The 14190-nt window shown below is 46.3% G+C and overlaps 1 protein-coding gene across 4 annotated transcripts in view; it reads right to left on the reverse strand.

The window, feature by feature from the left end:
- Positions 1-240: 240 nt before the first annotated feature.
- The window catches only part of COL8A2 (collagen type VIII alpha 2 chain), a 154820-nt gene continuing 140870 nt past the window's right edge, over positions 241-14190 (reverse strand). For all 4 annotated transcript variants that reach the window (XM_082230771.1, XM_082230772.1, XM_082230773.1 and 1 more), the window contains one exon: positions 241-3010. In XM_082230771.1, the coding sequence (XP_082086897.1) occupies positions 1089-3010 (1922 nt within the window). In that variant the 3' untranslated portion in view covers positions 241-1088. The remainder of the gene's footprint in view (positions 3011-14190) is intronic.

The following is a 14190-nucleotide window of genomic DNA, read 5'->3' on the forward strand; positions in this document are numbered from 1 at the left end:
ATCAGTTATCCCCCAAATCTGTGAATAACTTTGTAAGGCAGGTGACATTTCAAGCATTATTGAGAGAAAGTGGTAAGAAAAGACAAATTATTCTTTTCCAAAATCACATAAATCTTTGCACACAACACTTTGCACCTTTTTAATAGATATTGCACTATACTGAATAACATTAAGTAGCTAATAGCACCGTTGTAGAAATGATCGAATGGAAAGTTACCATGAAATCTCCTTTTTTTAAAAAAAAAAATCAACATTTTTATGGTGGTTGGGTACTTCCACCACCCTGAACAACAAATAAGTTTACACATCCTGAAAAAAATGGTCTCTTAACTGGCACTTTGAAGATAACGCAAGTCAAGCTAGTAGCAACTGAACCTATATCTGCAGTGCCTTTACACTGGTTTTGTCAGACAACAGCGTTCATAGAATTATCTCTTTAGGCTGCTGACTCATGAAGGATATTTAGCTACTTGATTTGCTTAGGGACTATCAAGCATGTGCACTTTAGGGAGTCCTGTTTTTGTAGAGGATCACAAAAGTCTCTGGCTTTGGAATATGTTTCACTTGCCATCCCTTTCCCCATATACCTCTGATGGCATGATTTAAAGATGTGTTAAGCATTGTGTAAAAGGTGCTCATGCAAAGCATTCCACAATTTGATAATTCATCACTTTGTCACAATTTGACTGACTTGAATCACACTTTTAGAGCAGAAAGATTAAAAGTGAACAAATGCTAAATTTGGAAGGTGATGTCTTAAGTTGATACGTCACACAACCTGCAGATCCCCGAGTGCTGCTGTCCATCACATGCCTTCCGTGCATCCTAAGAGAATTGACGGGCAGCTAATCCTCAAGTTAGCATCTGTGGTCGATGTGCAGTCACTAGGGTAAACTAAATTCTGAATACAAAGATGGTACTGAAAACAACAGCAAAGTTTTCTCTCTCAAATTATCTTCTCAGCTTGGTCAAAATGGTTCCACACACCATTGGTTTTCACCATCTTCCCAGTGACACTGTTTTTTATTTTATTTTTAACGGACAAGTTTATGGCTACAGTGGATTAAAGGAGGTGTGCCCAACAGCTGTTATGTAGGGCAGAGAAGGAATCCAGAAAAAGATGAATGGATGTATTCAGTGGAGTACAGACCGTTGGCCTGATCCGATGGCATTTGGATCCAGACCTGGTCATTCTCTTTGAGTTCAAGCACTGCACTACCGGAAGCTTGGTCCAAGTAGCCTTTTTTGTATTCATCGTAGGTATAGGTGGCAGGCACGTTGTTTTTGTAAAGTGCCACCCAGACATTAGTTCCTTTAACGTGCACATGATACGCAAAGTAATAGATGCCAGAGATGGGACAAGTGAAGATTCCTGTCACTGGGTTATAGCCGTTGTGACCATTGTACAAAGTCCTGTCGAATTTTACTGGCATTCCTGAGGCTGGGAATGGTGATGTTAAGATGGCAGTGAAGGCAGGTACCATCTGGGCAGATAGTTCCCCTCGGCCAAACTGCGGCTTCCCAGGCTTGCCATTCCCCAGAACTGCTCCCTCTACACCTCCATTTGGCAAGTGGAGGCCAGCAATCCCTGTCTCATCAAACATCCCGGGTGCTCCTGGGGGTCCAGGTGGCCCTGGTGGTCCCGGAAGCCCATTTAATCCAGGATTTCCTGGAACCCCTGGTGGCCCACTGGGACCCACAATACCCGGCTCCCCTACTTTGCCATTTCCTGGTTGGCCTGGGAGGCCAGGCTCTCCTTTCAGTCCTGGTAAACCTTGGGGCCCCATTGGACCAGAAGGACCTTGGAGACCTGGTATCCCTGATGAGCCTCTGAGGCCTGGTTGCCCTGGAATACCAGCGTCCCCCTTTGGGCCTATGGGCCCTGTAATCCCTGGGACCCCAGGGAGACCAGCAAATCCACCTTCCCCCTTGGGGCCCATTGGGCCAGGCATCCCTTGTGGTCCAGGCAATCCTCGCTCCCCAGGAATCCCTGGCTTCCCCACAAAACCGCTAGGCCCTTGGTCCCCACGCATACCTGGTAGCCCTGCAGGCCCAGTTGGTCCAGCTTCACCTTTAGGGCCTGGAATGCCATGTTTACCTGGCATACCCATAGAACCAGGAATCCCAGGGGCCCCAGTGATACCAGGGGGACCCATTTCACCTGGCTCTCCATCCATTCCGGGCTCCCCTTTTTCTCCGCTGATTCCTGGAACACCTGGTTGCCCACGATCTCCCTTTAAGCCAGGCATACCAGGCTTCCCGTACCCTGTAGGCCCAGGCATGCCAGGAAGGCCACGGTGACCAGGTTCTCCCTTGGGGCCCATATGCCCTTGCAGTCCAGGCACACCAGCTGCCCCCGGCACACCAATTCCATCCACACCTGGTGGGCCACGTGGGCCCATAGGGCCAGGCTGCCCAATGAGCCCTGGCTCTCCTGGAAGCCCTGGGTCACCTTTGCCACCTGGAGCACCAGGCAACCCATCAAGTCCAGCTTTCCCAATTCCCTGTGGCCCTGGAGGTCCTGCAGGGCCTGGGGGGCCTCCGTTTCCCCGCGGCCCTATCAACCCAGGCTTCCCAACTCCATTTTCACCCTTCATGCCACGCTCGCCACGGGGACCGGGCTCTCCTTTGGCCCCAGGCTCCCCCCGGAATCCTGGCAGGCCTGGGCTTCCTGTTGCGCCTGGCTTTCCGTTCACAGAAATGCCAGCTGGTCCAGGCACTCCTGGAGGGCCTGGCAAGCCTCGTGGCCCTTGGTCTCCTCTCATGCCCGGCTCACCATTAATTCCAGGCATCCCTTTCATACCTGCCTTGCCAGGGAGCCCTGGGATGCCTGGTTTGCCAATGCCAGAAAAGCCAGGTGGGCCTGCGGGGCCTGGTTGGCCGTGGAGCCCTGGTTTGCCAATGCCGGGTTTCCCAGGGTAGCCAGGTGGGCCAGGAGGTCCTCTTAGGCCAGGCTTTCCAGGAGGTCCAGGTTCTCCTTTGAGGTCCATCGGCAGCAGTGGTGGCATATCTGTGAAGAGAAGAGGGACACATCAGTATGAATTGGGAAAGAAAGGACTAGCAAGTAACATTTTGGAAGCCAAGGGAAATGTAGATGCATGCCATCTCTTCAGCTCCAACTACCAATGGCTCCCAGCACCATTATTGGTTAAACGTCCTTCTGTTGCTTTCAGAACATAGTATCTGGGTAGGTAACAACCTTTGTTGCCTGAAAGTCTTGAGTAGACACATTGATGCCATCAAAGGACATTGCACAAGAACAACAACATATTTCCAAATATGTATTTAGATTTGAGGTCCTTTGGAATAATTAGCTGCATTTCTGCATTGTGACAATGAAACAACATAATCCAGACAACTCCAAAATAAGAACAAGTGATTACGTTTCTGCATGTGCAAAAGCACCTGTACAAGAGGGTCACAGATGAAGGTAAAGGCTTGGTGGTAGATACCAAGCGCCTTAAGAAAACTACATTCGTAAAGAAACCTAGCTTGCAAGATGCGCAAAACAAAGAACAGTGCTCAGGCAGGCCTCCTGCTTTTCTATTGTTGAAACTGTGCTAAACTTACATTCTTTTAAATGCCATGGTGTTCCCCTAAAACTCACGAGTGATGTAAGAGAGCCTTTGTTCACTCTACACAACGATGCTGAGTTTGAGTCCACCCCCCACCCCCCGCATGTACTTCTGTTTAAGCACTGTCTTGATGCAGCGATAGACAGGATCAACACCATCTCTTCAAAAGAAAGTAAGTCTCCAGAGATTTGGCCATTGTGAAACAGTTTCCCTCAGCCAATGGGAGACTAATTCTGCAAATGAAACACACATGAGAGGAAAAAGACCCAGATGGCATTGACAAAACAGCCCTCATTCCAGTAGGTGAGTGTATGGAATACACTTATCTTATTTTCAAATCTGAAAAATTAGCACCAGACATTCCTGATGTTACTCTCCTCCTGTTAGTGGAAACATTTGCGGCTTATCTGCATATCAAAGGCCTTGCCCACATCCACTGTCCTAGCTAGGGTTGCAAAGGCATCTCAGGAAATCCTTGCCCATACAGCTCTTAAGTGGCCACAGTAGTAATGCAGCCAAAGAGAGCCATTTAAGCTTGTATGCTCAAGCAAGTTTTTTTTCTTTCTCTTTCGGCGCCCGGAAAAAAATGCTTTCCCGAGGAAAATTATTTCAGTATGTTCTTATGCTGCAGTCAATAGTTTGAGAAGAATTAGCTTTCTAGGTCATCAGAACAAGGAAGCAGTCAGGCCTACAAGGCGAGGGAATGAGAGTGAAAGAAAAAACAACACACACACACACACACACACACACACACACACACACACACTCCAGTCTTATGAAAAGGAATTGGGAGGTGGGGGAGAGAGGTGGAAAGAGAACGAACAGATGCAACTTTGCCAACTTCAGCCGGTCAGGAAAGCAGACAGGAAAACCAAACCGGGGACGCTAGCACGGAGAAATTGGGACACTGCAGCCCTGATGTGATCCAATTTCAAAAGAATTATGTCTCGCCGCAGAAACAGAGTGTGTGCTCAACAGCAACATTGTTTGTGTGGGGATTTATGCCCTCCCATTGAGGCATGAGGAGAACCTCAACTAGTGCTTAAAGGCTACACCCACCAAGAAAGTGGGGAGGGAAAGCCTGGTGGGTGTTAAGGGAAGGTTTCTTAAATGGATGGCCCCCATTTCTCTAACATCTGAGCTCTGCCTCTTCTTGAATTGGATTGTTCTTCACATTCTAACTGTTATGGGAGGCTCTTTGTTTTAGTGAATTTCATTCTTGATTTTAGTTAGCTGCCGTGAGTGATGCATAAACACTAAGCCCTTTGCACTCATATAGTCATAGTCTCTCCCCCCCCTTTCCCATCTAAAGTGGGGATAATAATACTGGCCTATGTTAAAAGGTTGCAAGAATTAGCATACTTAAAAATGGAGAATGTATTTGAAGTGCTGTGAATTCTCAAAACACTACATCAATTATTTTCTAAAACCAGATCCATGCCTCTGATGATAAATCCTCATCAAGAGCCATTTCAAGAAAATCAGTTGCCGAAGTTTTTCCTGGCACTGCAAGTCATGAACAATTAAATCAAAAATGTTATTGCTAGGAACCTGCTAGGAGAAGTTTCTTTTTTGCTTTGCTGTGCAGGTAGGCTTAGTTAAAGGTGATGGTGGAAGCAGAATACCTCTGCACATAAAAGCAAAAACGATTTATCTAACCGTCACCCTGACATGCTGTGTTTTATTTGCAGGGATGGTGTTTGCTTCTGGGAGGGGGCACATATGCAATCAACTCCCACTCCCTGGTAGACTTCAGAAAAATGCCTTGACACTTGATTGTGTTGGCAGAGCAAAATGTGTTTGTGGCCCTTTAGATCACAGGTGGAGAAGAAATCTGAGTTAATGTTCAAACTGTTCATCATCCGAACAATCCTGCAAGGTATTTTACTGATTCTATTTTACAGGTGGAGAACTTAGGTCAGAGATCAAATGCCGTCCAGAGTGCCTGGGGCAATCTAGCTAGATGGGCAGGGTATAAATAATAAAACTGTTGTTGTTAGTTAGTTAGTTAGTTAGTCACACACTTTAATAAACACACTTAACCTGGTTGCATTTACTCTGGAGAAAAAGCAGCCTCAGGCCCCAATCTGGATTATGCTCCTCATTCAGACTGTGGCAACTTTCTCCTGAAAACCACTCTGTACCTGGCTTCCTCCGGCAGAACCAGTGATGGGATCATGGCAAACCCCTATGTTTCATTGCACCTAGACTTTCCCAGTTCCTGTGGTTCTGTTCCCGTGGTTCTGTTTGTGTCTCAATCATAAGTGGAACTAGACAAGCTTCCTCCTCAAGCTGCCTTTGGAGGCCTCTTGATAATGCAACTTAGAAACTGTGACTCTGAAAGACTGCAAATTCCAGAAACAGCCACTAGGTGGTGGTGTTACATAAAGCAGTAGCATTTTTCCATTGGCTATGGCCATCACCTGATCATGAAGCTATTCACATCTTCATATTTGTCCCCCCAGTTTACTCCGGCAATATACTTTTCTTGCCTTGTAAAAGGCACTGGGGCTAAGCCAGGGCTCTGGTTCAAGCCCCTATGCCTGCCTCCTCGTTTTATTTTCTTATTTGAGAACTCAATGTGCATATTTTCCACATTCAGAGTATGTTCTCTGCATGCTTTTGAATAGCTAGGTATCATGTCCCCAGAACATTTGTCTTTTCTGAGCAGTCACCATGCTGTAAGTTAGTCCTTGGGGAAAATGCAAAGTGTTTGCACCTTCACAGGAAGCTATGTCAGGCCACTGGTCCAGCTAGCTCAGTACTGTCTACTCTAAACTGATGGGCTCTTCAATGTTCCAGTTAATTCCATTGGATCTAACTGTCAGTCCTTGGAAAAAGTGTGTGTGCAGGCACCGTATTTTTCGCCCTATAGGATGCACTTTTCCCCCTCCAAAAATGAAGGGGAAATGTGTGTGCGTCCTATGGGGCGAATGCAGGCTTTCCCGGGCTTCCTGCAGCTCTGCTCCACCCTCCAGATCCCGGCGCGAAGCTGCGTGGGACTCCGGAGGGTGGCGCAGAGCTGCCTGCGCTCCAGGGCTTCCTGCAGCTCCACGCCACCCTCCGGATCCCGGCGCAAAGCCACGCGGGGCTCCGGAGGGTGGCGCGGAGCTGCCTGTGCTCCGGGGCTTCCTGCAGCTCTGCGCCACCCCCCGGATCCTGGCGCGAAGCCGTGCGGGGCTCCGGAGGGTGGCGCGGAGCTGCCTGCGCTCCAGGGCTTCCTGCAGCTCCGCGCCACCCTCTGGATCCCAGCGCGAAGCCACGCGGGGCTCCGGATGGTAGTGCAGAGCTGCCTGCATTCCGAAGCCTGGTGCGCGCTGAAGAGCGACCCCGGGCTTCGCGCACCTCTATTCTTCGCGCAAGCCTGGGGAGACCGGCGCGGCTCCCTAGGCTTGCAGATAGCAGGCTGTTCCGGGGGCTGGGGTCAGGGGAAGCTCGGGCTTCCCCCGCGCCTGTCCCGTGCCTGGGGAGGGGAAATTTTTTTCTTCTTTATTCCCCCCCAGAAAATTAGGTGCGTCCTATGGGGTGAAAAATACGGTACTTTCTCCCTCTTATGGGTGGGGCCACGGGTGTAGAGGTTTTTTTGGAGGGGTTCTGCTGGAGAGATGTACCCCAAGCTTGAGCTAGAGAATGAGTGGGAGTGAAGGGGAGGAAGGAGGTGGAAAAGCCTAGTTCTAAAACCTGGGCAAATCTTCCTTCCTTGCCTGTTCAGCTTTTCTTTCTTTTCTTTTGTTGCCTCTCACCCAGGGTGTGCTGCTGCTGCTGCCTGCTGTTTTCACAAACTCAGCCTGCTCAGTGGCAACAAGAACACATTAGAAGAAATAAACACTAGCACAGAGAGATACTTGAATCTCAGCCCATCAGCAGCCAAAAATGTTACTTCTCAGTAAGGCTGTGCTGGAGTTTGTGCTTTGTTTTGTTCTCCTTGGCTGCAGTTCAGATAAGAGCTTCACAACAGCTGGAAAAGGCAGGGAAAAAGAAAAGAAGACCTTTGCTCCCTTTAATGCTACATAGAAGGGTGTGCGTGTGTCTTTTAACCTCCTTACATACAGTGGTGCCTCGCAAGACGAAAAGAATCCGTTCTGTGATTCTCTTCGTCTAGCGGTTTTTTCGTCTTGTGAAGCAAGCCCATTGACGGATTAGCGGATTAGCGCTATTAGCGGCTTTTAGCGGCTGATCGGATCAGCTGATAAGCGGCTTAGCGGCTTAGAAAAAGGGATCTAGAAAAAGATCTAGAAATATGGTCAAATTTGAAATTGTCAATGTTAGGCCGAATTGCAGTGATAAAGATGAATGTATTGCCTAGAATGTTATTTTTGTTCCAAACTTTGCAGATTCTCGACAAGATGGACTGTTTCAAGAGGTGGCAGAAAGATATTTTGAAATTTGTCTGGCAGGGCAAAAAGCCCAGAATTAAATTTAAAATACTGACAGATGCTAAAGAAAGAGGGGGATTTGCCCTGCCGGACTTAAAATTGTACTATGAAGCAGCAGCATTTTGCTGGCTGAAAGAGTGGATGCTCCTCGAGAACACAGACATTTTGGATTTGGAAGGTTTTAATAACGCATTTGGTTGGCATGCATATCTATGGTATGATAAAATTAAGGTGCATAGGGCCTTTAAAAACCATATTGTTAGAAAAGCATTGTTCAATGTCTGGATAAGATATAAAGATCTGTTGGAAAACAAAACCCCTAGATGGGTCTCACCCGTGGAGGCTAAGGCAGTGAAGAAACTCAATATGGAGGTCGGATGGCCGAAGTATTGGGAAATCTTGGAACAGGAGGGAGATAAATTGAAATTACAAAGCTATGAGAAAATGAAACCTAAAGTACAAGATTGGCTTCAATATTTCCAAATAATGGAGATCTTTAAACAGGACAGGAAAATTGGCTTCCAGGTGGAAAAATCAAAATTAGAAACTGAATTGTTAGAACCCAATATTAAGAACTTGTCAAGAATGTATAATTTGCTGTTGAAATGGAATACACAAGATGAAACAGTTAAATCGGCTATGATTAAGTGGGCACAGGATATTGGTCATAACATCATGTCTGCTGACTGGGAATGGTTGTGGAACACCGGTATTAAATTTACGGCATGTAATGCCTTAAAGGAAAATATTATGAAAATGGTTTACAGGTGGTACATGACCCCAGTCAAGCTAGCAAAAATTTATCATTTGCCTGATAATAAGTGTTGGAAATGTAAAGAAACTGAAGGTACTTTCTATCACCTTTGGTGGACATGCCCGAAGATTAAGGCTTTCTGGGAAATGATATATAATGAAATGAAAAAGGTACTTAAATGTACTTTTCTTAAAAAACCAGAGGCCTTTCTCTTGGGCATTGTCGGCCAAGTGGTGTCAAAGAAGGACAGAACTTTCTTTATGTATGCTACAACAGCAGCAAGAATACTCATCGCAAAATATTGGAAGACACAAGATCTACCCACCTTGGAAGAATGGCAGATGAAAGTGATGGACTATATGACACTAGCCGAGATGACTGGCAGAATCCGCGATCGGGGAAAGGAGACGGCGGAAGAAGAATGGAAGAAATTTAAGATTTACCTTAAGGACTATTATAAACTTGCTGAATGTTAGAATGTCGAGGTTTGAGTAAGAAAGGGTTACAGCGAAATAAGATTAGATGAAGAAAAGAGTAAGAGGACAGAGTACTGACAGATGTATTTAGAGTTGCTAAAAACTTTTTGGACATTGGGATGCAGAAAGGGGAGGTATGGGGAAGTCGGAGAAACACGGTTTATGAAAAAAGGTTATGAAACTATACGTGTTTGTATGTCTTTTTATATGTTTGTATTGTCCTAAAAAATCTGTAAAACCAATAAAAGATTTTTATTTAAAAAAAAAATAGAAAAAGGGGGGGACCCGCAGGAACTCGCAAGACATTTTCGTCTTGTGAAGCAAGCCCATAGGAGATTCGTTTTGCGAAGGACCTCCAAAACGGAAAACACTTTCGTCTAGCGAGTTTTCCGTCTTGTGAGGCATTCGTCTTGCGGGGCACCACTGTACCACATTTAAACATCTGATGAGCCTAGTCGGTTGAGCAGTAATTCCTGTGCAAGAGATGCCCATCTTCACTGCTAGCCTTTAAGACACCTAGAATAAAGATACCTTTTCCTTTACGCTCTCACAGTTTTATAAATTGTAATTCTGCATCAGCAATACATGTACTCTGGAATGATGCTGAGAAACATCTTGTTCTAGCACCAAATGCAACAGAAACCATGAGGTAGAGTGAGGCAGCTGCCTCAGGGGGTGGGTACTGAGGGAGGGAGTGCAGTGCTCTCAGGACAAGGGACACATGATCCTATCTGGCTGCCCCACTGACCCGCCTAGCAGTTGCATTTTACACTAGCTTCAGTCTCCAAACTCCTCAAGGGCAGTCCTTGAGGCAGCAGCAGCTGGCACAGAGCATGAGGAACTAGAGGGCTGAGTCAAAGGATTCAAAGAAAAGGTAGGTTTAGAGCGAGGCGAGGCAGTCCCAAGCATACTGGGCAAAAAAAGAAGTTAGAGTGGAATCTTTTGTAGGCATGGGGGACCTTAATATCTATATTATGTTTTATGTACATTACCTAGCTGCAGTCTTTGCAACAACTCTGTAAGGCTGCCTTTTCTCCAAAACGTCTGTGCTGGCTAGGGCCAATGGGAGTCACAGCAAAGCATCTGGAGGGCAGCAGTTTGGCAAAGGCAGGTACGCCAGTGGTATCTTTCCATTTTGCAGATGGGGACGTGGCAGGGGAGGAAGGCTGAGCAACAGACTGTGGCTTGTCCAATGCCACCTATGGAGTTCATGGCAGACATAAGAAGTGAACTGGGGAGACAGCAATATTTGTAACTGTCTCTGAGCCACTATGATAAACCAGTTCCGGGATGTGCCTGGCAAGGATTTCCTGGTGCCCAGAGCCTACCCTCCCTTTCCTGAAATTAGTTTTGAGAGAAGCATTCCATTGTAATCAGCAGAATAGGCCGTGGTGTGTGGTTGGTTGTTGTTGTGTTGTGCTGTCCATAATTTCTCTAGTTTGCAGTTGTGTCCACAGGCCCCAACAAGGTTGGTGACTCCTGCGGCCCTAAATCTCATATACCGCATCATTTGTGAGTGCCATGCTGCCTATTTATAGCTTAAGCCACTTTTCTCTAAAAATGCAGCCAAGCAGAGACCTGATTTCCCCCAAATTCCACTGAATCTTATTTATTTAATATCATTTCATAAAATTTATATACTGCTTGATTGCAAAAAAAAAAAAAAAAAACCCTCAACACTGTTTACCAAAAAATGCTTTGAGGTTTTTTTTCCAGCAAGAAGTTTTATACACATTTTAGCTTTTCGAGGTAAATATCCCAAGTTTGCATATATACATTATGGTAGTGTATATATGCTTTCTACACCAATATTCCCTGTGTAAAGAATATAACAAATGAAGAAGCATCTTTGGAAAGTGCTGCTGATAACTTATTAAATGTGAACTTTTACGTGGTTGTGAAGATGGGGAACAGAACTTAAGCATTTGCTAGGTTTCATTTATTTTAATTGGCTGCTTTTATAAGCCTCCTGTGCATCACCAGCAACCCAGTACATCTGATTATCAGGTGTGCCAAAACACAGGTGCCATGTGGGAAAGTGCTTATGCCGCTTGTTTTGCAGACAGGGAGGTAAATCTAGTCTCTTCAAGCCCCAGGGACAGAGGGAGCTGCCTTATACCAAGGCAGACAAACAATCCATCTAACTCAGTATTGTCCAAACTGACCGGTAAGCAGCTCTCCTGGGTTTCAAACAGGGGCCTCTCCTCACCCTACCTGGAGCTGCCAGGGATTGAACCTGGGATTTCGGCATACAAAGCAGATGTTCCACCACTAGGGCCTGCCTTTCTTTTTCAGGGATCTACACCTCTGGATCTGCTTTCTCTTGTCCATGTGTCTTTACCAACCTAGATAATAAGCCTGCAGTCTCCAGCAAGGTTCAGCAAAGCTGTGTCTCCAGTTCAGGGCGAAGCAGTCCCCAGGGACCATTGATTACTTCTCTGATTTTGTCTGTTGTCAGCCAGAGAAGCCTGTCTGGATTTCATACTGTACTGCCCCCTGTATCCCCCCCAACAATGACCGGGAAGTCCCTTTGCAGTCCAGTTGTGCTGCTGCAACTGGAGAGCACCTGAAAATCCTTCCTTCATACCCGCCTGCAGCAGTCACAAAACTTCCTCACTTTTAGGGCAGAGCAAGTGTATTTACCAGAAGATAGTTTTCACCAGTGCCAAGTTACTTACACTGTTTTAACAGCAGCGGCTTTATTTACAAACTCAGGAGTTTTTAACTTGACCTTGTCATCAGTCTTGGTGTGGAGTAAAATAATTAATAACGGTAATTCACCTCCATCCTGAGGGGGCAAAGGGATGCAATGGCCTAAATGTCAGTACCCTTCTCAGGCTTGTGTTTCCTGCTTGTGTGTGTTTGTAAATCTAATAGTAAATTTCCCAAGGTTTGGGTGAATCACCTGAGAAGGTCTGAAGAACACCTGTTTTCATAGCTCACAGATTGTTTGTTGGAGAACTGCACTGCAAAATCTGGGTAAGTGTGAATTTTGAAGGATGCCTATGTTTTGGTTCTCATATTGCTCTTATAAATCCAACTTTGAATGCTAACAGAATCACCCCCACCCTTACCAACTGGCAGTGGCTGCTCAGGGTTTCAGGAAAGAATGTTTCCTTGCCCTGCCTAGAGATTCACGGGATGAAGTCTAGGACCCTCTGCACACAAGTCATGCGGTCTACTACTGAGCTACAGCCCTTTCCTGTGAAAATGCTGATTGTCACACATCTTAAAAGAAAACTAAATGAATAACATGTTTTAAAAACAGACTGGGTGTGATATGTCGCCCAGCTGAACGTCTGACATCTTACTTTAGGATGGGAAGACGGTTGCAGCCTGCCAAGTGCCTGAGCCAAGCTCTCTTCTATTCTGGGGAAGTCTTCCTGTGCAATATGGGATGTGGCCCTTGGGTGGGAGACATGGCTGAATAGGCCACTGTGTGATCACAAAACTGATGATTCACTAGCCAAATGGAACAAGGCAGCCACACCTATATTTCGGCCCCTCTAGGGTCTGCCCTAACTTTAGGTAGAGTGAGGCTGATGCCTCAGTCCCTTGTTACAAAAGGGCAGCAGTTGGTTTCTTGTTTTATTATTATTGGAATTTATCTCCCAGAGAGAGATACTCATGAGGTTTTTCTGCCTCAGGTGGTAAAATAACACATACCTAATGCACACTTCGGGGGGAGGGGAATGGTGCAATTTACTGTTCTGCCTCGGGCAGCAAAATGTCTTGGGTTTTTTGTATCCTCCTGTGTTGATCATTGACTGCTAATCCTGAAAACAGCACAACGCTAACAGAGAACTGGGGCACAGTGGGAATCAAGTGCTCCACATATATATTTAGACCACAACTCCAGTCATCCCTGATGTTTGGCCAGACTTGCTGAGGTAGATGGGAACTGGAAACAAACTAAATCTGGAGGGCGCCATGATGGCTACCCCTGCCATAAATGATGAAGCTAGATATAAATTACCCCATCAAAAACCAAACCAACCAACCAACCCGCAGGCTACTGAGGAAGGCAATACAAGAAAATAAAAAGAGTGAGGGAGCCTCCCTCCACCAAGCAAAATACAACTACCCCACCTAAAGTCACTAGCCAAATGAAACAGCAGGCCAATTCATACTCTGGCTATGTAAACATCATCAGCTTAAAGTGCATCTTGGCTGTTCTTCTCAATTTGGATCAAAGCTGGCTTGGGAGAAAATGCATCAAAATGCACTATTTCCTAGGAAACTGCGGGATATATATGGATTGTACTAACATCACTGCTTCCCAAACCAGAAGTGGAAGTGCACTGGATGCAGACTATATTGGAGTGTGTACGCATCCTCCGTTTTCCTGAAGGGGACGTTGTTATGGCACATCCATTCCACTCAACATCCTGCCTTTAGCTGTGGCTGTCTCCAGCAGGTACCCCAGAGGGAAGGAAAAACCCAAAAACTCAGGCTACTGCAGCAGGAAACAATGTCCTGCCAGCCTGGGCCCCAGTTTCCTCTCCTCTCTGGGTGGCCTGCCTTGATTGCCTGCCTTTCCTTAGCTGAAAAGCACACCAGGCTTCCTGTCCAATGGTCTCGCTCTCCAAACCAACACCTGCATGAACACGATGGCAAGCCAATCAAAGGAAGCACTCAAACAGAGACATATTCCTAGGCTCCCCCGCCAATGCAAACCCACTTGAGCCAGCAGAAGTGCAAAGGCTCCTGGGAGTCGTATTCCACCTCTAGGCAAAACAAAAGGTGAATTGTTTTACTGGGCACCATATATTCTACAGTGTATCTCCTTTGCTGGCCCACACCAGCGTTTCAGACCTGCATCCTGCCCTGCCGCAGTTATTTTGCAGTTTGAGGCAAAATACACAGGAGTCCCTTTTGTAGCTCATAAACTGAAGCAAGGCCAGGGTGCGGGGGGGGGGGGCGGGGTTCAGAACAGGGGAGCAAATTAAAATATTCTTCCCAGCTACATTGCAGAAATTGGAACCCACTTACTCAGCTAGCTTTTTATT

The sequence above is a fragment of the Podarcis vaucheri genome, assembly GCF_965113315.1.
Source record: "Podarcis vaucheri genome assembly, chromosome: 7".
In the NCBI taxonomy this organism is placed as follows: Eukaryota; Metazoa; Chordata; class Lepidosauria; order Squamata; family Lacertidae; genus Podarcis; species Podarcis vaucheri.